Genomic DNA, 25,209 nt, shown 5'->3' on the forward strand with positions numbered 1-25,209 from the left:
GCACTGAGAGGGACTGACCGTCAAGAGGCTGATTTAAGTGCGTTCTACTTACTGCTAGTAGCAGTTTCTACCATTGTGAGTCCTACTGACCGTCACAGACAAAAAGAGGCAGCTCGTTCGGCTGTTGTGACCTCTCCACGTCTACCTTTGAAGTCCCCCAAATGACAAACATTAACGTGAAGTGCAATTAAAAACGCTCACTATAATTAGGCTAGTCTAGCTCAATGACTGTGAAGAGCACCACTCTTTTCCCAGTGAGGTGGTGGGAGTGTGTAAGGATTTATAGCTTATGCTAAATCCCCAGGGGGGAGACTATAGGTATAGATAGCAGTGTAGAGTCGTTCTAGTCAAATATGAGCAGCACTTTGGTTTCCTGCTGCAAAGTCTGCTAATCCACTTATTCATGAGCTAATCTGCCTTCTACTGCTGCGGCAGACAGGGAAGAAGAGAGGCTAAGTGAGTGTGGGTGAGAGAAAGGATGAGAGAGGGGGTACACAGCAAAACTATGAATGCTACATGCTCTCCTCCACGCCAGTGTGTGTGTGTTACCTATTTCGGGTGTTTCCAGGCATGATGCACACATTTCGACTGCGGGAGCGGTCACAGAAACGCTCAAAATGCACTTGTACGACATGTTTTGCATCAACAAAATCTTTATCTTTCATATGTGTCGAGTAGAAAGTCCCCCCTCTCCCGCTCCTTACTACCCGTCAAATATACTTGTACTAACAAAGCTGGAAATGAAACGGGAACTGAGCTAACTGTCACTAGCTGCTGCTGTATATCTTTAACTGTGCTGTGCTTCACTGGGAGCAGAGCTGTGAAACTGTCTCCCCCTCAGCGAGGCATTTTGGCAGTGGAGCAACGGAGGCAGAAGGAGGAGGGATGCTGTCGGTGTCCGAGGGGAGGCAGATAAACACCACAAAGCACTTTGGTGGTGGAGTGAATGTGAGTGCCGGAGCCACACTTTTAATAAAGGCTGGTGCTCTCTCTCTCTCTCTCTCTCTCTCTCTCTCTCTCACACACACACACACAAATCCATACACATCACACACTCTGAGACAGATTGTGACGACTCCCAATCACCAACACGTATACACATCACACATATATAAAAAAACAGGCTGCATCCTAATTCTTAAACCTCCCACATTCACTAATTAAAGGGGCAGCTGGAGGGGATGGGGGCAAAGGTTGGTGCTGTTGAACGCTGTATGTGCGATCCAGCCTCCTCAACTCAGTCTAACAGTTGCTTTTTACATCCACAGCTCCATGCTGATATGGAACATCAAAGACTAGCGTAGCCATTACCAGGCAATTTTCACTTGGCAATAATAGTGTTCCTGATACTACAATCCATTTGAGTGTGGATGGCACTATAACAGTGAATCCCAGTGTTATGAATTACACATTAGGCTGAAACAAAGGGTCTAGAAATGGACCCCATTAGCATGGAGAAGACTAGCGTGAATTAGTGTGGATGTCATCCTCGCGTGTCTTTTTTTAAAGATCAAGTCATGCAACACTGACATAAACAAACCACCCAAATCCACATAAATACACGCACGCGCACCTCTGTCAATCTGTTCTGTGGATACTTACATAGTTGTCTCGAGCGGACCAGCCTGGGTAGAGCTGCATGTGGAGCTGCCGTTCCTTGCGGGCTAACTCATAATACTTAGCTTGCTCTTCCCGAGATAAAGCATGCCACTGTTTCAGTACAAAGGAGATTAGGGGAAAAAATAGCATACAGTCAATTACTGGCATGCACTTGCATGTTCCCTGCATAGAGAAGTGTGCTGGTGTTTTTGGTAAAGAAAAAAAAAACTCTTTTCAACTTCCAAAATGTCTGGTGTAGAATAGAAAAAAAGAAACGTGGGGGATAAAAGCGACAAAGGGGGGAAACATGATGAAGAGATTAACATGCACAAGAGTCGGGGGGTGGGGGGAGGAAGAGAAGGGAAAAAAAAAACTTTGATTTCATATCAAAACACTGCTTCCAATTTAGCAGTGCTTTTTATTCAAACTATGTCAGCAAGCAATTACCCTATACAGGCCACAAACTAGGCTTTGCTGTGGCTGGCTGCCTCAACCGCTGGGCCTATTCGTTAAGGCTTTTAACATGGCTCTGTGGTTCCACTCTTTTCCCAATCCTCAAAAGGAACAAATTTTGTCATTTCCAACCGTGCCATTATCCAGGCATGTTTTATTAAAGCCAATTTGATTAAATGTCAGTTAGATAGGCAGCCTGTATCTGTGCTGCTGAGAGGGAAGTAATTGGCCCGGGCAATCATTATGACAATAATCATTAGTTCATAAAAGACTCTATGTTAATACAGAGAGGAATCTTTGTACTTTTTCCAACTAATTGGGCCTCGGATTGTCAGTCTGTGCCGCCTTTTTAGAGCCATGGCAGGAACTGTGATCTCCTGGTGATTTAAGTCAATCAACAAAGATAAACTACAGCGAGAAAGGAAAATGAGAGCGGTGTGTGACAGCACGCCGGCTGTGCGACCTACCCTCCGTCCCAGGATCTGATTGATGGCGGCGCTCTCCTTCAGCGTGCACTCGGCGACCACGTTGGCACGCATCTCTTTCATGTAGAGCATGAAGGCGTTTAGCGGCTTCTTGATGTGCGGTCTTTTGGGCTCCTGCTCCTTTCTCTGTTCATGCTGGGGTTTCCTGTCGAAAACAATCAACAACAACAACGACACGGGCGGAGGTAAGAAGAGGGAGAAGCATAATAGCTCGAAAATGAGAAAATAAAAGAGCAAAGCGGCAGAGGAAGGGAAACTGTGGTGCCGCGATGGCGACAAAAACAGCGAGGGTCTGGCCGCTCGAAGCCAATGGTGAGGCAGCGTGAAAGGGGCTGCCACGCCATGGGCCCCTGCCTCTTTAATCATGTGCAGTTGTACGGTCGCAGCCCTTCACGCGGAGAGATTACTTCACCAGTAATAGCAACCAAACCCTCTCGTCCACAGCACATTGGCAGTCGCTTAAAACCAAATGCTCACACTCAAAGACACTCGGCTCCCATTCCTGACTTACTTTCTAACAACCTTTTTGATACTAGTACAGTCTTGGGATGAGGATGGCCATGAATAATGGAAATATCAGTGATAACCACTTCGGGGTGCTCACAGCGCTTCCCGCTGCACTCGCAGGGTTTGTGAATTCCACTAATCTAGGACCTGTATCTGTTGCTGGCTAAGAGTGTTGTGATCCCCGGGGCCAAATGAAGCATAGGCCTGTTATCAGTGGAGCACGGGCCCTCGCCTCTTATCTGCTCACATCAATAGAATGAGAACAAGGCTCTGACAGAGGGTTTGTTCAGCGACGGCCCACTGGAGTGCACAAATACCTGGAAGTATGTCGTCTCAGAAAACTGCTGATAAAGGCGGGTGATGGCATGGGTTTCCGAAAGTGTGTGTGAAAGTGTCCGGTGCTTGGAGGACTTACATGTGCATGATGTCAGTTTCATGCGGAGGCTCGTGTTTGACCTGTGGGTTGACGATGGCCGGGTGGGGGATCCCTGTGGCGTGGGGACCTGGAGGGCCGGGCACCATGTGGTGTGAAAACCTGCAAGAACAGCAGATTTTGATTAATGGTAAATGGTCTGTATTTATATAGCACTTTTACTATACCTGAAACGATACCGAAAGCACTTTACATTATACATCACGTTCACCCGTTCACACACTGATGGTGGAAGCTGCCATGCAAGGCGCTAACCACGACCCATCGGGAGCAGTTAGGGGTTCGGTTTCTTTCTCAGGGACACCTCGACATTAAGGCCAGGATCGGCAACCCTTCGGTTACAAGACGGTCACTACCCACTGAGCCATGCTGCCCTAATTAATTAATGATAAAAGACGTGGAGGGTCTCCTCAGTGAAAAAAACTATCACTATAGTGTATACAAGGAAAGAAAGATAATCATATACACTACCATTCAAAAGTTTGGGGTCACTTAGAAATGTCCTTATTTTGTTAATGTGCTAAATGACTATTCAAGCTGGAAATGACCATTTTTAATGGAATATCTCCATAGCGGTACAGAGGAACATTTCCAGCAACCATCACTCCTGTGTTCTAATGCTACATTGTGTTAGCTAACGGTGTTGAAAGGCTAACTGATGATTAGAAAACCCTTGAGCAGTTATGTTAGCACATGAATAAAAGTGTGAGTTTTCATGGAAAACATCCAGTCAGTCTCTTCCACTGCATAAAAAAATGACAAAAATAATCAAAAATCTTATTCTGTAAGATCTTAATCTGAACATAAAAGTGCATTGGTATACCTCTGTCACAGGTCTTCCCATAAGGCATATTCTTTTCAACAATTACAACTCCATGATCAATCTTAGTGAAAAGTACACTGCTTTTTTTGGGTAAACAGAGTTACCACGGCCAAAGCACGTTTTGACTAAAGGTAGTTCAGTTGTTTAAAATGTACAGTTTAGGCTTATTGTTTTGATGAGTCCAATATCCATCTTTAAAAAGATATTTATGCTGCAAATTCAAATTCACAACAGCTACGCAATCAATGGGTTGAGATGAAAGTATGAGGACCACAGATTTCATTTCAATTTGAACTTGTATATATAACTAGTTACTAAACTAGTCTTCTCGATAATGTCCTTTTTCTGACGGTGGTATAAGGAATCTACTCGAAGTAAGTAAAGACTAGGAATCGCAGCAAAGGAGAATGAATCTTGCAGGGATAAACTACATCTTCACTGATGGAGTTTGGGAAGAGAAGATGGGTTTGGATTTGGATAACTGGCTGATGTTAAATGCTAAATATTAAGGAAAGTATTTTGTTTCAAGAGAAAGAAAACAGAGAGAAGTCACTCTGACTAGCTGTAGCTCTCCAACCACTTGCCGAAAATACTAAAATAAAGCTTCAGCTTCCATCAATTTGACTTACAGGCAGCAGTCAGACATTCTACTATTGGTGAATCCCAAACTGATATCTTCACAAAAAGTCGCAAAATAAATGTAGCGACATGTGAGATGACAGACAGGTGGGGGAAAAACATTTTTTACATAGAAACTCATAATTATATCTTCTCAAATCTTTGCTTCTCATTTGTAAAAAACTGTAATGTTTTCCTTTTCAAGCATCTCAAAATTAATGAAATGGTCTGAGCAGGGACTTACTATAAAGACATGCAAACTGTGATAGAGGCAAATATCACTTCTTATTAAAACATCATTAAAAGGTTCAGAAAAATCATCTATGTAAATATACAGCATAGAAATATGCCTGTTTGTGTCACATTGTGTTGCATTTATGACGATCGAACTTTAGAAACAAATAAAGTCCAGAAGTACAACTTTCCACAAGTAGTTCTCGTCTCTATCTTCCCACTGAACCTCATGAACAATCAACATCAGATAAAATGGTAGAGAAACCTGACATAGTTTTAAAAATTCCATTTCAATTTTGTTCAAGTTTCTTCCAGTCATGCTTTGTACAGATCAGCTCCTCATGAGGAAATATTTAGATACGCTTTTCATCCCCTGTCACATCTTCACCTTTCATAGTTTCCTCCTCAGACATAATAAATAGCAGAATTTTTGTCTTGTCATCACATCAGTAGTGAGTCCAAAATCTCAATTTTCCATTTTGTTTCAGCTCTCATTTCATCATATTGTGGCTATATTTCAATCATCTGGATACATCTTCATAAAAAGATTGTGAAGGAGAACGTTTACTGAACAGTACGGCTGGACCCGAATATCCTGAATATCCAAATATTCGTTCGCTACGGCGGTATCCGGATATTAATTTTGGTATCCGAATATTCGCCCCCCCACGTGATCGCCCCTTCCTCCCCCCAGACGAAAATATTCGGAGCTCGTCTCTTCCCTTCACCTCCATTCGTTTTTCTTAGCACCATGGCCGGGTGGCTGCCGACTCTGACGTCACGCTTCACTTCCTTGCATAAACACAAGACAAGATGCTGAAGACCTCCGCAGTGTTGCCAACTTAGTGACTTTCTTGCTAAATCTAGCGACTTTTTTTTTGTCAAAAGCGACTAGCGACAAATCTACTGACTTTTTCTGCCGTTTTGGAGACACTGACAGGAAAACTCGGATCATTCTGCAGTTACTGTTTTCAACGAGCAGCAGGTGCTGCTGTGAGCTTCTCCCCCAGGCTGTCAGTCCAGTAACCCCACAGCAGTCCCAGTGTCTGATTAGAGGACACATCACTCCGCGACCAGACGGCAGATGAATCGCGCATGCGCAAAGTCACTACAGATCCCATCCAGACTTACGTAGCGGAATATAAATGAAAATGTTTCTTCACTGCCATACTAAAATAAACCACAGCATTTAGCCTCTAGTGAAAAAACATATTTTGGGTGTTTTATACTCACTTTTCGGTCTCTTCCACAACGTTATTCCTCTCTCCTACAACGTTGATTACAATTACATGCAAACTGGGAAATATGCAAATTAGGCGATGCCGTCATTTAGCGACTTCTAGCGACTTTTAGGACAGCCAACAGCGACTTTCCTGACTGAGGAGTTGGCCATCACTCCCCCCCCGTCCCTCCCCCGTCGGACGTTAGGGAGCGGAGCGCATATTCAGATATTCGTCTTTAATAGGGCCCGAATATTCGGAGGCCAGAAATCACTATTCAGGCCAGCCCTACTGAACAGTATTGTTCACTTCTACAAACACAACCCTCCCTCAGTCCAACTGACTTGTTGCTGGTTACAAATGATGACCAAGAATCCAAAATTTATGACTCGTAATGTAGAAAAGCAGAAAAAAATCCTAAATAAACACTCGCTAAATCAGAAAATGCACAAATATGCTTCAGGTATTCAAATTTAGAAGAAAGGGAGGAGATCATCTTTTGCCATCCCCTGATTTAGCACTTCACATGTTACTTCATTCAGTGTATTTCTAGAAACATTACAACAAGGAAGAAATAGGTAGTGGAGGGAACGACTGTAAAAGAACCAAAGAAAGAGAGGAAGATACACTATCCTTTTGCCTTTTTTTCTATGAAGATAACATTAAATGAATGAGAAATCCAGTCTAGACATTGTTAATGTGATAAATGACTATTCTAGCTGGAAATGAATGATTTTTAATGGAATATCTCCATAGGGGTACAGAGGAACATTTCCAGCAACCATCACTCCTGTGTTCTAATGCTACATTGTGTTAGCTAATGGTGTTGAAAGGATCATTGATGATTAGAAAACCCTTGTGCAATTATGTTAGCACATGAATATAAGTGTGAGTTTTCACGGGAAACATGAAATTGTCTGGGTGACCCCAAACTTTTTTTTAGTGTATGTTGAGTAAATACTCATTGAAAGTGACATGGATGCAGTGAAAGAAAAGATAGTAAAAATGTAAATCACAAAGACGAATTGAATACCAGAGAGAGAAGTGCTTCCAGAAAGCTTTGATGGGGGTTAAGCAGCCATATGGCGATGCAAGAGCACGTATGTGGTGATGTGTTTGACTTGTGCTGGGAACACAGAGGAGCGGGGTGGCTGAAGCCGCAGCAGAAACAGCCAGACCTCCCTGTGGAGGCTGCTGCAGGCCAGCGTTTCTCCACAGAGCTGGTACAGTGTCAGAGTCCAAACGATGGGACGAGACAGGAGAGCAATTGTCCCTTGTTTGTACGAATCAACTGTGCATGCTTTTGCTTTTGTCTGTCTGTGACTCACCATCCCAGCGGGGGTGTGATCTGCCCCACTCCTCCAGGAGACAGGGAGTAGAAGTTGGGCATGTCTGGTCCAGGGTGATGTCTCATTCCTAGACAAACATCAGTGACACACAAACACAGAGCAAGTTAAAAACAGAACAGGGGAGCAAGTTTCTGTAGTTTTTGAGGTTTTTTTTGTCATGTTCAAGTCAGAATGGTGCCAGTTTCATATCATCCATCTATACACCGTTAATCCTCATTAGGGTTGCAGGGGGCTGGAGTCTATCACAGCTGACTTAGTGTGAAGACAGGGGACACCTGGACAGATCACCAGTCTATTTCAAGGCTACATATAGATACAAACAGTTACAATAGTATTCACACCTACGGACAATTTAGAGTTAGTTTTACATCATGTTTTTAGCAATCTTTCTGCACAGCTGGTTATAGGAAGACAACGTCTACTACTGCTGTGACTGATCGTTTAGGTAGTAGAGACACAGAGGCGAGCTGTTGGTGTTGGATCAGTGCAACATTTTGTGAAATGTCGATCTTGGAAACATTGTTTGCCAGAAAATTCACCTCAAGGTTGATTTAGTGGCTATTTACAGAGCTTACATTCAGAACAACTGGGCTGTGAAAGTGAGTCATGGTTAAAAACTTCAGGCAAATTTGTGAACCTCCTGCTGACCTTACGTGTATTTTTTAACCAAATATTCAAACTTTACTCCTTCTCAGCTTACCCATCCTGCTTCACCACAAGTCAAGGACGTGTCGGGCCTTGAGTACGGCTCCTGACCTCACATTATCAACCAGCATAAAGGAGTCCGCTTAGCTAGATTCCTTCCAGTGTGTTTCAGCATCTTTAAGCTGGATAATTGAGGCTTCCTCTTTATGGCAGAGGCTGCAGCTCTCCCTGTAGACACGGGATTGACTCAGACTAACTGTCGGTGGATCTTCAGGACTAAGCTTCTCCATCACCAGCTCGCCTGCTGCTACTGGGCTTCAAGGTCAAGGGGTGTCTTTCTCTAAGAAGAAACACTTGAGAACTGCAGGACGACAAACATTCAGCATGTGCACTGCTGTCGTCTCTAATTTGTTTTCCATTTAAGAGCAGCTGGAGCAACAATAGGGCTGAATGTCTATAGATATCAGGAAATACTGTTCATACAGGGACAACTGGAATGTGCCTGAATATAGAGCTCAAACACTCACACACATAAAGAAAAGAGGGCAAATGCCTCCAGATTAGCACCATCTTCTAATCCCTGCTGGAGCCAGCCCTTTCTCCTTTCCTCTATCTTTTCTCTTCCTTCTTTCTCTCTCCAGGCTGCCGTCTAAAGGGGCCTCCCTCCTCGGAGAAGCTGGCCGAGTGGGAGGCTTATATCTCCAAAGCCAATGTTGCAACGCTGGATTCATAGCTCGGATAGCGCTGCTCCCTGCCCACTAATCCACCACCTAACACTCCTCAGGGCCCTCCTGGGGGCAGAAGGGAAGAAGGCAAGGGGTTGAAGCAGCAGGGGAGGCAGGGAGAGTCCCGGCGTGTTAACCTTGTCACTCACACCCCTAAGGTGCCTAATTACTCACTCCACCTTTTCACACGTTCCCGTCAACGTCCGAGGAAGCTTCCCAGCTTTCATTTCCTCTCAAAACAAGCAACACTAACATGAGCCTCAATGTAAAACCTGGGTATGATCTCTGGTTGCATTAGCATATATTTCTGTTTTTTTATTTAAATAAAATACACATATGAAAGGTTTAAATGTAAAACGCTGAAACGTCCCCCCACTTGCACTCCCTCGACCTTCCATCCTGCGTTGCAGCCCCGCGCATATTAGAGCTCATAATGAGAAAATCCATGATTGTTTTTCATAATTAACGAGCAGATCAAAGTCTGAGCCCACTAAGGAAAGCAGAGCCGCAATTGGTCGATATGGGAAAGAGAGAGAGAGAGAGAAGGAGAAGGAGAGAGAGGGACAGCAAAAAAGGGAATAGAAGAGATTTCTTTTTAAGCATCTTCAGCTTAGCTCTACTGATATACACACACGTATGTCTGGGGAAATCATTTACAGCTAATTCTGCAACTGCTTTGCTTGGACAAGGATTTCTGTTGGGTTATGAGTGCAAAAGATCAAATGTAAGAAAAAAAACCCTCCAGGGGTCCTTTCTGCTCTTCATGGTAAGAAACTTAGTGGACTTAGTGGTAAAGTGGTCTCCATAAACTGTGATACATGACAACTAATTTCTGAAATCTCTGTGTGTGTGATTCAATTCGGTTACCTGTTTATTCTTTCCGGCTTCTATGAGAGAGAAATATTCAACAAAAAGTGTCAGATGCTTGATTCTTCTGACATATGTGGAGCACAGTTTCTTTATACGTCCCGCTCCCTTCATCTCGCTGCGCCGTGCGCTCGGCTCCACGTCGTTATTTATAGCCGGTCCCTCAGAACCCCCTAGCCTCATCATCATCATCGCCTACATCCTGTCTGATCCCTCCCCTCCTGTTTTTTGCAACTGGCAGCCGCCGCAGGAGAAGAAAGCCGAGGGGAAGAAGAGAAAAGGTGCGGGACAAAACTATGGAGGGCCCACGTCTTTTTCTGCATTAGCGAGGAGCTGCCAAAGTCTCCAGCTGCGCGGGGCTGAGGAGCTCGTCCAAACGGCTGAGGAGCTCCTCTGCAGCTGTCAGAGCTGCAGCTTGATGTTATTACTGAGAGGCAAAGAGTGCAGAGGGAGAGGGCAGCAGAGCTCAGCGTGCCATCCCACAGGCTGCTTCATATGAGTTCATAGGAAAGATGACTTTGCTGCGACACATTTCAGTTTGAGTGTCTACTAATTCCTGACAGCGGTGCCTGACATGAATGTGAAAAAACAACAAAAAAAACCACAGTTCAGTTCACCATTTCTCAATATTGCAATATCATACAGAAAATTCGATCATTTTTCACCCTGAAAACTTTAGACAAGGACGCTGGTTCTTTGAGGGCTGTGTAAAATCCACTTCACAGTCCATTTAAAGGTCAGTTCAAATAAAATCTAACAATGCAAAAAATTTGGTATTGTAAATTCTCACCACTAAAGCCCTACGTAAAATACCCTACTTTTTAAGAAAACAAGCTGTTATTGTTGATGAACGGATGTACAAACTGTATCCCGCTGTAAATTCCTGTTTTGTTGATAATGTGCCCAAACCCAACACACTGGATCTGTGCTGCACTGATAATGGCCTTATTATGAGGACTGGTTTGTGCTCTTCCGTGACTGATCCACATTAAACATGTCCTCTTCATCACGTCCTCAGAAATGTGGTGTTTTTATTGTTTTATGTCAGTAATGACCATTGGCCCATTAAGTATTCAGCTCCAAGACAATCCCTGGCTTTGTTTTAACTCATATAAAAATGACTCCAATTAGTTTCATTCATAGTCCATTTTAAAAAGACGTCACTGCTTTGTACACGTCATGAATGGATATGCTAAGCATTCACACAGTAACACTACAGTAGCCCTGCTGTGTTTCATCAAGTCTGTGTGTCTTTGTTTGGTCTCTACCTTGTTTGTTGTTGTCCTGGGGGTGATGTCCAGAATGGGACCCCGGAGCAAAGTGCTCGTCACTGTATGTGATCAGTGGGGTGAGCGGGTGGACTGCATGGGACGGCTGCACCACGGGGACTTTGTTGGACTGTGGAGAAAAATACGAGTAGATTTAAAAACAATATGAAAGAACAATGGTATTGTACACGAGCTTCATACAATGCAGGTGGTCTGTTCTGCAGCACAGAGGCTACTTGCAGATGTGGTGGGTAAAGTGAAATAATATGGTCAAGAAGTTACTTAAAAGCATTTCTTCAGTTTCATCCGCTTTAGTAACCTGAGCCCAGTAGCTGAAAACTTTGTTTAGCCTAGGTCAGCAGGACTCAATATCTCATTCCCTAAAGGAAGCAGGGAAAAACAAGTCAAAGAGGTGCGTGAGCATGTTTGAGACAGAAAAAGTGAGAAAGATACAAACAGAGGTGAAGCGAAAAGGAGTGAGCGAGCGATGCAGCAAAGAGAGGGGAGAGAAAAGAGACTTGCAGGGTAGAGTTAGAGCAGAGGTCTTAGGCGGGAGATCAAAGGCAGTCATTAGCTGGTGAATAAGGGGAGTTCATTACAGAGCAAGAGCCGGGGGAAGGAGAGATGAGGGATGGAGGAGGAGGAGAAGGGGGGTGGACTATGGTGAGAGAGCAGGAGTGAGACAGATGTCTGCAGCGGTACTTAATGCAGGGTAATCACGTCAACAGTGGCCTGGCCACAGACCCCTCATCCCCGGCTGACTCACAGAGACCTACCTCCTGACAACTAAAATAGACCAAACCGGGCCCGAGAACCCCCCTGCCCAAACCCCCAGCCAACAGCGCTTACATGCTTCAGCTGCACTGAACACATGGTAATGCTTAGCCATGCTAAATCTACTATTCACAGTCTGAGCCCAGAGCTGAGCTCAAGTCAAAATATCACCTCCACAGGATATATGGCTAATCAGAGAGACGTCAGCTCGCTGTTGGGTGAGACACGTCTTGCACCAAACGGCTCCCACGAGCTTTGAATCAAAGAGATTCATGAAATTATAATCAGATTCTGTTCACGGACACAGTCACCTGATCGGCAACGCAGTTGAAAACACTCGTCTAAATTTAGACCCACAGTAACATTTCGAAGAGACGGCACAATAAAACGGATTCTTCTTTATTCGCCTTGCTGTCGTGTGTACCAAGGTGACATTCCTGTGGTGCTAAGTGGTGACTGGTGCCCCTCCTCGCCCGCTGCACACACACCGACACACACAAGCCCTCGGACACGGGGTGGCTGGAATGTCTGAGCTTCCCCGAACCTCTCGCAGACTGGCACCAGCTTCAACTTAAGACCTCCACACCCTCCTTCGCCTCTCCCACCTTCTGGGAACGTCCTAACTAGGAACACCAAGCATAGTGCGTGTGGTGTGTGTGTCTCTCCAGCCACATGAAGCGGCATTCACATCAGGCTCCCAATCATCCGTTTTCTCGGTTCCAGGTTTGATACACAGCACCATGCATCTGATTCTGCAAAAATAAATAAATAAAAAGCCAGATCTTGACTAAAAACTGTGATGCAGGGATTTCTCCCCCCAGTCCAGGTGAGATGGGTTCTTGACCCCAGTCAACAAAGAGTCAAAGGTGACAGGATAATCTGTGAGCGTGGGAGTGTCCGACCTCATCCCACAAAGGGGAGGGCTTAATAGTGAGGCTGCTAAACCTAAAAGAGGGACTAAACCGGGCTGAAGTGGCTGGGACATGCCTACACCAGGGGCTAAATGACAGCGTTGTCGCCCATATTATTTTACGCCTCTCCACTCCCATTTGTTATCCTGTGGGAATGAGATAAGAACCTGGAAGATTATCATTTTCGCTGGAAGTCATCTCCAATTTGTCGCAGAGAGAATAGAAAGAAACCCTTGTGGAAACAAAAGTTAGTCTCATACTTATTAACACACACAAACTCACAATTGTGCTACAAAAGTGACTGAATCCCTGGCACCCAAGAGAGACACAGGTTTCTGTCAGAGTGAAGAAGACCTCTTTTTACGCTTTTCCCAGTTACAGTTATCAAATCGCGTTTTTCTCAACTTCTTAATAAACTGCCTCCATTGTGGAGAAATCCACCAAGGCAAAATCCACAGGCCTGCGTGACCAATACAGAATTTACAGCTATTTGGGTGCACATTTCCACAAACATGCGTGCATGAATGCCCCTAACTAACCATGATTCAGCTGCAGAAGAAAGAAAGAGCAATAAATGATCGTTCAGGTCTCAGAACTCGCTAGATTTACATCAAATATGATTGTGAAAACTGTATCAGGGTCAAGCGGTTTCTATTTAAAGTCACGGTGATGGACCAGTCTGACTCCAGGTGGAGACTTGTTGGCTTGCTGTGCTTATTGATGGAAAGTTTACATACAAAAATCACAACACTCTTTTATCGAGAATTTGGATGAAGTAGTTGGAGACATTCAAATGACCACGAAAACGAGGGTCACAAAACGCTGCAGCAATCTGATCGTCTCTGACTCCAAAACTCGTCAGTGACAGCAGCACTGTAGCAACGCAGGGCCACCATATTGGAGGTCCCTTTTATTGTACAGGAGAAATAATAGGCTTAGGATCTCTCTATTCATATTTTTCAGGGAGAGCGAAAGAAGAGAGGCGGCGAGGATTGAAAAGAAAACGTTCCATTTGGAATTTCATATCCAGGCTTGGCCGGCCCTTTTAAAGAACCCCTCAGATGTGGTTTTAAGAGAAATTCATTGTGCGGAACTGGAGCTGGCAGGAAGCCCTCCATGGAGGAGACACTCCAGTGTGTTTCAGCACGGGAGCCAGTGACTTGGCACGCCGTCTGAAATTGGGGGTGGGGTGGGGAAATGGGACGGTTCATTTTTGCTTCTGTTTTTGTTTTGTGTTTTTTTTTTCTCTGTCTGATTTTTCTGACGACACGCCGGTGCCTGTGAGCTTGTGTTCTGTCATATTCCGACAACATCCTGCCATGGTTGCTAAGCATGAATGCGAGTGTTTATATGTGTGTCTATGTGGTATATGGAGTAACTATCCCTGCAATATTGCCTTTTTAGCACCTCTCTCCCTCTCTCCCCTCACAGCACAGCTTTTGTACTCCACTCAATTATACCACTTCTGCAGAGTGGAGTGGAAAAAGGGAAAGCAGGAATTTTATAATAATCACTTCCCACTTCTGTAATTTATATGCAATGAGGACTCTTCGCGCCTGCAGCTACAATCAAGTGTGTAGAAACCATGTGAGGTGTTTCACAAACAGCTGGGGAGATGGCAGCTCAAGTGGTGGCGTTGGATTCCCATGCAGCTAAATCTATTCACTAAGAAGCCCCTCTCACCCCCAAAACCCCACCTCACCGACTCAGAGGATTTTCTGCATTCTGGAGGAAAGGATGCACAAAAAAGTGACTGGGATATTAAAAGAAGAAAAAGAAAGAGGGTAAAAGAGGAGGCAAGGAATTGTTCTGTGATTATAGATACTATCATCTGTATTTTGCTGTAAATTTACAATAAAATGACACGATTCCAGTTTAAAAGTACAGCAAATCACTGGCCGAAAGCACACGCCCTCTACTGATTGTTTAAACACAGTCTTTGGCAACTGCTTCCACTGACAACACACTCATTGAGGAAGATTACAGAGACAAAACCTGTGTAAATGCCGAAAGTCAGGAGTATGAAGCAAGGGTGTGCCCGGTACTGAAATCCTGCGGAGTCACCCTCAGACCAGGTGTTCTCTCTCAGGTGTGTTCAAGTTGTCCAACCTTTTCCCAACAAAAGCGAGCAAACATTTTTCCCGTAGTAGCTTTACACAGCAGGAAAAAAAGACACGGCCCCTCCCTCTTTACGAAAACCAGTGGAGACCAACCTGAGGAAGCTTAAATAAATAACCAATTACCATTCGCAAAGCAGGTTGAACCCCACCAGCTTCAAGTGGAGCGCTAAAAATGGAATGTTTTATTGGCAGGATGGCCCCCTTGGCCAGGGGGCTTAATGTAAGGAAACCCAATTAATGGAGAAGAAAGCCGGGCCGCCAGCAAGCGAAGCAGCGCCACGCGCCCAGGGTAATGAGACGAACAAGCGAAGCCAACCACAGGGACAGCAGCAGCAGAGGAGGCTACGAATAACAGGAAAAGCCTGCCCTGGAGAGAAATATACATCTGTGGCGCCCCCCAATCTCTCCTTCTCTCTCCTTCAATCGAAAATCCCTTCGTGCTGCTAAGAGTCCAATAGTTGAAGTGAAGCGGTGACACTGAAGGCCGCGGTCAGATGGTAAAAATAAGGAAAAAACAAAAAAAGGTATAAAGGAAAAACATAAACGTGAGCCTGAGTGTAGTTGGGTGAATTACTCATGTAGCAAAAATAGGCATGTGCTATATATTCAATTTTATGGGTTAAGTGGTTACGTTGCAGCACAAATTTATCACACAAGGAACTCGTCATGCTGTCCTCTAAATACCACGGTTACACAAACAGACACACAAGCCATGCAACTTCACATTTACACACACGACTGACACATGCCACCGTAGGAAATACACACACACACACACACACACACACACACACACACACACACACACACACACACACACACACACACACACACACACACACAAAACACCAACTGAAAAGGCACATAGGTTTAAAATACGTTCATGGTGCAGGGATCAGAGACTGCAATGAGCACGCGTTTAATGAATTTAACACATACATGCTACATATGAGCACAAAGGAGCTATTAACAGCCAAGTGTCTTCTTTCCCACCGCCACCAAGCACAAGTGAATAGGACAAGATGGATTACCCATCATCCTTCAGTTGGCATGAAGTTCATGTGCTTCGAGCAAACCAATCATGCTAGCTCTCACACTGACATTCTGAACGTGCAGAGAAGATAATTTGTGTGAAATGTGCCTGCCCCAGATGAAAAGACTTTATCCGCTTTTAAAAGTGTTCAACTCTTAATTTCTATATGTCGCGGTGCTATTAAAAAACTGAGGGAAAGGGAACAGAACATTAGAAATGATCCAGATGCTATTTTTCTTCTGCGTTAAGCCACACGAAGCAAGAAAGTGTAAAGTAATGTGACCACAGGGAGTCTGTTTTTAAAGAGCTGAGGCTTTAAAAACGTGTACGCGAGGGGTTAAGAGAGTTTGAATCGGGAGCTGCGGTTCAGGGCTGTGTAATATTCCATTTTATTTACTGCCTTTTGTAATGAGTTTTATCTGACAAATAACAGTACATGATGGTGGTATTGATATTTTCAACCAAATGCCATGAAAATGTGCCTCAGCTTCAAATCCCAAAAGATCAGAGATTTAAAATTGAACTTTAAAAAAACAAAAATTTCTGATAACTGGTGACTTAACGTTTCTTTCTTTTTAAAACATACACTACCAGTCAAAAGTTTGGGATCACCCACACGAACTTCATGTGGGGGGGGGGCAAATATTCGGATACCAAAATTAATATCCGGATACCGCTGTAGCGAACGAATATTCGGATATTCATGTCCAGCCCTACCGCAAAGTAGCGACCTTTTATTATTTATATATATTTTAGGAAGTTCCACCTTTTCGGCGATGGTAAACATCTTCCTCTGGTGCTCGAGTTCGGTGCCAGAAGTCTTAGAAAGCGCAGAATGTGTGATCAACACTGTAGGGCTCGAAATAAATTTGAAAAAATTACGAAAATTGCACAAAAATATAACATTGCAGAGCAACAATGTGTGCAGCGTTCAAACGTTGATGTGAAATGGACAAGGCGAGATGCTGAACGCCGCTATATACGGGAGACGGAGCAGACTGATGCTACGGTCGCTGAGCCAATCAGCACTCATCACTGTAAGCTACGCATTTTATTTTGATTTAAAACTCTTTAAATGTGTATTACATATAATTTTTTTTTTTTTTTTAGACTAAAAATGCTTATTTTACCACAAAAATAATTAAAATAATAAATATATACAAATACCTATATTCCGCAAAATCCCACGATATAGCAAAAATCCACAAAATTAGACATATATAGTGTTAAAATCCATGATATAGTGAAACCACAAAAAGTGAAACGCAATATGGCGAGGGACGACTGTATTTCTGATTCATTTAACTTTATCTACATTGAAAATAGCTGCCTTTCTTTAAAAAAATTAAGACATTTCTAAGTGACCACAGACTTTTGAACGGTAGTGTATGTGACTTGTAAAGAAAAAAACTAACATTTGTTGGTGATTGGTAGTGAAAAGACTCAGCTGGGCTAGCTTAGGTTTAACAGACTGAAAATAAACTACAATACCCATGTGTATAGTAATACAGGTCAGCATCATATCAAGTACTTTGATAGTACAGGTCACTGCTGTGTATTTTTTCTGTTTCTAGGACGAATTGATTGAGGGTTTTGGGCTTTTTTATGACATTCATTGATAATAACGAAAATGACAATATCACCAAACTTATAAATTGAGTATTTTCTGCGTAATTGTGCATGTTTACCACATTCTAATAATCACAAGGACTAGTTTTTGGTTAGACGTGTCCCTGTCCCGCATCGAGGATTGTCATTATGTTCACGCTATCTAGGCACAGTGTGGAAGTTGATTAGTTGTGAGTGGAGGTCCTCCACTGTTGTGTTAGCAGAGTGTGTGTGTGTGTGTGTGTGTGTGTGTGTGTGTGTGTGTGTGTGTGTGTGTGTGTGTGTGTGTGTGTGTGTGTGTGTGTGTGTGTGTGTGTGTGTGTGTGTGTGTGTGTGTGTGTGCATGGTGGAGGTGTGGTGGGGGTTGGGCCGCGGCTCTGGCAGAGCCCCGGGCAAACTGCAGGATGCTCACCTTGCGGCGGGGCACAGGGCTCATTATCACAGCAGGACCTGGTCACATCAAAGGACTAAGGAAAGGGCAAACATTCTGCTGAAGTACCACTGTCAGCAGGCCTGCGAGTGCACACGCAAACACATACACAAAAGGCGGACCGCACACACACACCCGAGCGCCCACCAGGCATCCATACCCCACAAAGAACGTGGCTGCTCTCTAACGTCACCACTTTCTCTGGATGCACTGAGACGTGCAAAATGACAATCCAAACACCTAGAGAATCATGTCACACGTCGGCGGTGTCATGTATTAGCGGCAACACACGCACAATAGCCACTGAGTATTATTAAAAATTGAATCATAAAGGCTTTAGCTGCATCATTGCCTCATTTACCTGATCAGCTGTGTGCTTCAGGAGGAATGTTAATCTTTGGGGCCCTATGTTTGAACTCAGCCTCTAAAGCTGACCGCAAGGAGAAAATGTTTGGAGAACACTTTTTTTCTCCCCTCTCCGAATCAATCGGCATCCCTCTCCGCCAACTATTTATAGCAACCCCGGTGCTGCATTAACACACTGCATGATTTATCATTAGAAGCCAGCTCTGGTCTGCTGAGTAGCTACATTCATGCCAGGCAGCACTGTGGTGCCAACATCCACATTCAACAACACCCGAAGGCCCTGAGAGATGTACACAAATAAAATCGCAGCACAAGCTAACTTTGTGCGGCTAGTGTGCTAAAAGCCTCCGTACAATACCCACAGACGGAGAGAAAGAGGCAGAGAAAATACAGTGCAGAATGGGAGGAAAAGTGCTGATGAGTTGCCTTATGCAGGAGCTTCATAGATCCGTCGAACAAGAGCGGATTTGCCTGCTACACCTAGATAGTGTTCCCCCCCCTCAGCTTTCGCCCAGGTATTCTGGGCATGAATGGCTGTCAGTTTGGATTTGGGAGCTCAGCGTTGAGGGGGAAAATAGAGTCTGGTGGGGGTCTTTGTGTGTCTCTACTTGTGGAGACGAGCTCCGGAGACAGTACTCCTCTCACTAAGCCCGGGCTAGCTCCGATGCAAAATTTCACATCACATGCACGGAAAGGAAAGGGTAAATATTAGCATTGCATGCTAGCCAGTGAGTGATGGATGAGGGCAGGCAGCAGCCAGCTGTAGAGGCGCTGCCGTGTTTGCGGGGAAGGTTTTCAACGGCACACACCAGGAAAATGTGGATGGGGAGGTGATTTGAATGAGAGCTGCTTCTGCCTGAGCTGAAGAGAGTATTGACCTAGTTTTCCTTCTGTATTTCACTCAGACAGATGCACACCCACCCACATAATGTGTAAGAATAGAAAGAATAAAAATATTGATGGGTTAGTGAGACGTTACAATTGATGACTTGATGGAGGAAAAAAAAGAAAAATAGAAGAAAATGGTTGGAATTTCGTAAACAGATCCTTGTGATAGAGTTCAGTGACGCTATGTAATATTTCACGGCCACAAGAAGCCCTTTGGTGTCACGATACCTGCGTTCTGGCCTTGATCTGAACTTTTGACCCTGTAATCACATGATCATCGGTCTTTTCACCTTAATGGACTTTTGCTCTCATGATTTTTTTAGACAAGGCACCAAGACAAAGCTGTGTTTTTCATTATGTTGCAAATTGGAACATGGTTTTGGTACAGGTTATAATGAGGCACGTTTCACGTCACGGTGCTGAGCAGCATTCATGGCTGTGGATCGCATTGCAAACCTTTCATCTCATTCACTTTATTGACCATACAACAATACCAGCAGCCCACTGTTTGGGTGTGATTCCACATTTTAAAGGATTAACTGGTAAAGACTACCAACAACTGCCTTTCAGCATGGAATTAGTCATTAATCAAACCACACATTTTCAGGGTTTTTTCGAGCAGGGCGCACACGCCCCTGCTAAGACCTGAATGGCAAGCACAAAGCTATTCAAATCTGATCCTCTCTGAACAAATGGCTTTTCTCCATCCTCACAGAAGCTGGGAACACTTAAAGAACCTCTCCAAGGATCTGAACGGTCACAAGAAAACTCCGCCCCGTCAATTAGCTTTGTGGCAGGGTTTAGTGGGCTGTAATACAAACAAAACAATGACCATGTACAACAAGGCAACGGACATCGTCTGCTGATCCCTTGATACGTCTAAAGAAATGGTAATAGGGAATTTCTGGAACACAAAAGGGACTCCTTAGACTCAGGGCATATGGTTATAGCAACATTATAGGGCACACTCATGCACCTGATGCCACAAATCTGAATGATAAGCCATATAATGAAGACAACAAGGTTGTAATTCTGCTCTTAGCTGGATTTATTCATAGTGAATGACTCACATGTATAATATAATCTCATTTGTCCTTTAAGAAAGATGGAAGCTGGAATCAGCTCCAATTGTTTTGAGTTATCTGAATCGACAGAAAATGAATTTGAAAACATTTTATTAATCAATTTTGTAAGTAAAAATGCAAACTGTTGACAGGTGAGGATTGAATGTTTTTTGTTGTTACTATTAATAAATTATTTCTCTATGTTATATTCTGGACTATTGATTAGATAAAACAAACAAGAAACTCACTATAGACATTATTATCCAATTTCTTATCTAATTGACAAAATACGATGTACTAGTTCTAGTCGCCTAATAGAGATAATAAAACGTAGGACATTTTGGTTTACGTCATGATGGCTTTAACAGTCTACGAGGGGATACTCATATTAAAGTTTTTTTCCTCTGCTGTTCAAAACGTTACTTGTGCGCGATCACATCTTTCCAATCACACACCACTGTGACGCCTTGAAGTATCAATAACCACCTCGGACAGGGAGAGCTGCAGATCCAGACCTGTAATAATCAGCTGCTAAAGAGTGAATCTGTGGACTAAGATCACCTAACCTCAGTTTAACTTGCACAGACATAAGTCAAACGCAACTTTTTCATCGTATTGTTGCTTCATTATGGACGCGGCGTTGTTCACGGTAGAGCTGGAATCATAGAATTGATGTGTGGGGGTGTGGTGGGCACTTATCTTTCCGTCATCTTTCATCTCAAAAAGATAGGGGTGCAGTGGGGGTGGATTGATTTGATGTTTTGATGCATTGTTTGATGACGGGCAGCTCAAAGTGGAGGACGCCTCTGTGATGTCTCTCCACTGGAGGACATGAAAAGCGTCACCTGGCCCCTGAGCCGGGGGTTATGGCTGGTAGTGGATTTAAGGGCTCCTGCTGAGCTGGACGGTGGCTCCATTCATGCCACATAATCCATTCAGCGTGACCTTTATATTTTTAGAGCCAGTTCCTCTTTCCTGTCAGCCGGCCTTGTTAAAACTATCACACAAATTAAGTTCCTGATCAGCTATCTTCTGTAACACTATATCTCGTTTATTTAACGTGTACATCCCGTGAAAAGTGTAAGTGCCTTCCATCAGCAACCCTGCTGTCCGATGATCAAAAGAAACACGGAGCACAAGGCGAGCTCGTCAGATGAACAAACACATTCTTGCTAGATATCTTTGTGGGTTTCATCATCCTGCATCAAGTGACTGCCGGGGAAAAAACAAAGCCTTGTTCTCATCCCTGTGACATCAGTGCTCAGAGACAGGGGAAGAATCAAAGCACGGACGATCATATATTTCCAATTAACTGGTCCAAAAATGTGAATCTGCAATTTTCCGTCTGCCCTCCACCCATCCTCCAATTAATTGTTTCTAAAATCCCACACAAAAATATATTAAGATGAGGATAAAACTGAAACAATCTCTTAACGTACGCTAGGCGGCATTAGTCATGAGCTTCAAACTCCTACCACGTTCTAGATTTGCCTAAACTAGGAGCAAACATAATTGGTATAAATCTCCTCAGTAAACCACATAAAAAAGCGGAAGGGTGTAAATTGTTACACTGCTGCGTGTTAAGACACTGAAACAGTTGCACAGATCAGACAAACTGCAGCAGCAGCAGGGAAAGAGCAGCATTCAGCTCGGCTGTTTTCCTCTGTGACTTGGGGCCACTGAGTTTTTCTCCAGCCATAGTAAATTGGGCGCCTGGGGCAGGAGCCTTGGCCAAGCTTGCATTTCGGAGCCGACTGTGGAGGGCATGAGGGATAGAGATATGGCACTGGAGGGGGGACAGGGCGTAGATGGTGGGGGAGGACTGGGAGCACAGTGGAGGTGACATTAGGCACATGTTGGAACACAAAAGGGACCTGACTCGTTAGCACACTAACTAGCAAGCTCCATGGCAATCAGCGCTCTTCATTCTGTCTCTCCTCTCTATCCACCTCGTCATAAATATGGCTACATCTGCAAGTGTAATCACTCCATTGTGCTCTGATTTTCTGCTCTGCTGGGCAGCAGCATGGCAGCCTGCTTTTCAGCACCTCTCCCCTCGATCCCCTCCTTTCCCTCAAGTGCCCTCGCCTGTTCCTGGCTACTCCTCTGCTGGTGAGGCCGGTGTGTCTCGCAGATTACAGAGCTCTGGTCGCTCAGGTAACAAGAGTCACTAATCTGGCTGGGGTTGAATTACACATAATTGCCTCGGCACCGTGATTGATTTCAGCCCTGGAAAGGAAAAGACGATGCCCCCCCCACCCCTCCAACCCCCAACCGAAACACCCCCCCACCTCCCTCCCTGCCTCTCTCCAGCGCACACGAGCAGCAGCCAAGACTCTCCATCTAGTAGGAGGCAGGAGGCTTTGAAGAGATCAAAGCCAAGGCCGGGAGCAGTTGCGCGCCCTGGGAATACGGGAGAGAGGCTTTCTGCTCCTCAGCCCTATTTTCTAGCGTCATGTTGGATTGCAGCTGTATTGCATTTCGCCAGTTTTCTTAATGCTCTTGGTTTTGACTTTGACATCAGTGATCCCCCTCGGTTTCTTCAAAAACAAGGGGGGAGGAGAAAAAAAAGAGAAGAACGTGAACGAGGAAGAAAGAAAGGGGGGGAAGGAGAAGAGAGGAAAGAAAAGAGGGGGGGGGGGTAAAGAGATCTACAGACTGATTTTTATTTTCACAACTCCATAATTGGCCAGTTCAAAGGAGAGGAGGGGAGAATGTAGCATTTGTTTTCAATTCCGCTGCCGATATGAAAGGAGCAACAAACTTTTATGGGTTTCCCAAAAATTAAAGACAGGCTTTTTTCACAGTCAAAGAACAGGGTGTTTTTATGGCCGAGACCACACAAAATGAACTGATAGCAAAGCCCTCCTCTTTGTCCTCCCACAAAAAAAACTCCACAGCACGTTGAAGAACTCCATGTGTGTGTACGTGTGCGCACATGACGCCCGTTTAGCGAACGTGTTTGAAACTGTTCGACGAAAAGAAAGTGGTTTGATGTTTAGCGCAAAAACACAAAAGAAGGCTATATCCATCTATTCATTTAATAGCTCGGCTAATAAAGCCTGGTGGCGAGAAGGCACCCTTTGTACTGTAACTATGCCGGCCCTATACCAACCTCCTACACTGGGGACCATTAATATTTCAGCGCTGTCAGATACGCGTTGCATGTGTGAGCCTCTTTAGCACTCACACCCACAGCAGAAAGAAATAATGAGCTTCTGAAAAATATGAAACAGCAAAAAAAAAAAGGAGGAGGGAGGGTGAGAGCACGCCCGAGACTGACCAACTTCATACAACAGAGCAGCTATTGATCATAGCTCTGTTTCTTAGCTGGACAAAGTGAGGGTTGTTTGAGCTCCTCTGAAGTCTGGACACAGCCGGCAGGATTTGTAGCCATGTTTCACTCCTGTGATCCTATTGTTCCCCTTTGCTGCAGTTTACTAGTTGGAACACTGCTCGCTTCTATATAGACCTACAAGCTATCAGGATGAAGTCAATAAAGCTATTCATGTTTTTACTCATTTTATGGCTGTATCAGGGAACACTGAGGTACTGTGATCAGCTTTTACTGTCAGAGTTTCAGTCATGGATTAGAGATTAAACTTGTGCTGCAAGGTCATATAATTTTTAAAAAAATAACAAACAAGGACTATAAAACTAATTTAAAAGATTGATTCTGAAATGCATTTAATAAGGCTGAGCTGAACGCCAAAGAAAAAAAATCTTTGCCAAGAGACTGCTCCCACTATTCCTTTCAACTACGCACAACCATAACATCACCATCAGTGGCAACAGTTGCATAAGAAATTGACAAAAAACACTCCACGCATGCACACACACCGCCCTCTGGTCTGCATTTTCTGATCCACCCTTACAGGAAGTCCACACCCAGGCCGTTTAAACAGAGCTGGGCATGAGGGACAACCTTGGCGAGGCCCTGCACTGACCCCTGGAGATCAGCGGCAGACTGCTGGTGAAGAGTGAAGCCCTCTGAGCAGGTGCTGGAGGCCCCACGGCAGCAGTCCGTCCATGGTAGCCTGACTGGCTGGCTCCAGGCAGCACTGCTTGATTGGTTAAGCTTCATCCAATTCAGTGGGAGGATTGGGAGCGAAGAAAGTGTCATCATTCATGAGTGTTTTGCTCTGAGCAGCAACGCGTGCCCAAAATAAACATCAACAGGGTGTGTCAGGTGCGTGTCGACATGAGTTTTGAACACTTAATGATTTGACCCATGTTTTCGGTTGTCTCTTATTCGTGTCTCTCATTTTTAAATGTAAGATGTTTTTTGTACCATCTTACAATATATAGGAAGACTCTTGTGTATGTTAATCACATCGAAAACTGAGTGACATTAGCATAAAACTTAAATAAAAATCTGTGTTGTTGTCTATGTTAAAAATAGAAACACAACTATCTTTTCACATTCTAACAAATCAACAAAGCATGTCTCCACATCACCACGAAAAATAAACCATCCAGAAACTCCAACCTTGATTGTCTTCTTTTTGGTTCCCATCTTAAACAACAATGCATATCTCTCTGTCCTGGGAGACAATCACTGTGCTGCGCTCCATTTAACAAGATGAAAACAATGATAAGGTGATTGCAACCACATGGCGTCATTAGCAGCGTGCATATGGAGTAAATGTGTCAACCAGCATCAGCGTACAGTGGAGGACGACAAGAAACCTTGGCGTTAATGGTGCTGTTTATAAAACACCACGACCCGGCGGCTCTACAAAAAGCCGGGACGCCAAGTGTTTCTTCTGTGTGGGGTCCCTGCTGCAGT

At 44.2% G+C, this 25,209-nt stretch overlaps 2 protein-coding genes across 7 annotated transcripts in view; both read right to left on the reverse strand.

Annotated features, from left to right (window-relative positions):
- The window catches only part of psip1a (PC4 and SFRS1 interacting protein 1a), a 259,251-nt gene that overhangs the window by 36,747 nt on the left and 197,295 nt on the right, over positions 1-25,209 (reverse strand). The window lies entirely within an intron of this gene.
- The window catches only part of lef1 (lymphoid enhancer-binding factor 1), a 47,161-nt gene that overhangs the window by 11,651 nt on the left and 10,301 nt on the right, over positions 1-25,209 (reverse strand). For all 6 annotated transcript variants that reach the window (XM_022202921.2, XM_022202920.2, XM_022202925.2 and 3 more), the window contains exons 4-8: positions 11,227-11,356; positions 7,701-7,788; positions 3,460-3,579; positions 2,520-2,682; positions 1,603-1,710 (exon numbers count right to left, since the gene is read on the reverse strand). In XM_022202921.2, coding sequence (XP_022058613.1) covers positions 1,603-1,710; positions 2,520-2,682; positions 3,460-3,579; positions 7,701-7,788; positions 11,227-11,356 — 609 coding nt within the window. The remainder of the gene's footprint in view (positions 1-1,602; positions 1,711-2,519; positions 2,683-3,459; positions 3,580-7,700; positions 7,789-11,226; positions 11,357-25,209) is intronic.

The sequence above is a fragment of the Acanthochromis polyacanthus genome, chromosome 3 (assembly GCF_021347895.1).
Source record: "Acanthochromis polyacanthus isolate Apoly-LR-REF ecotype Palm Island chromosome 3, KAUST_Apoly_ChrSc, whole genome shotgun sequence".
In the NCBI taxonomy this organism is placed as follows: Eukaryota; Metazoa; Chordata; class Actinopteri; family Pomacentridae; genus Acanthochromis; species Acanthochromis polyacanthus.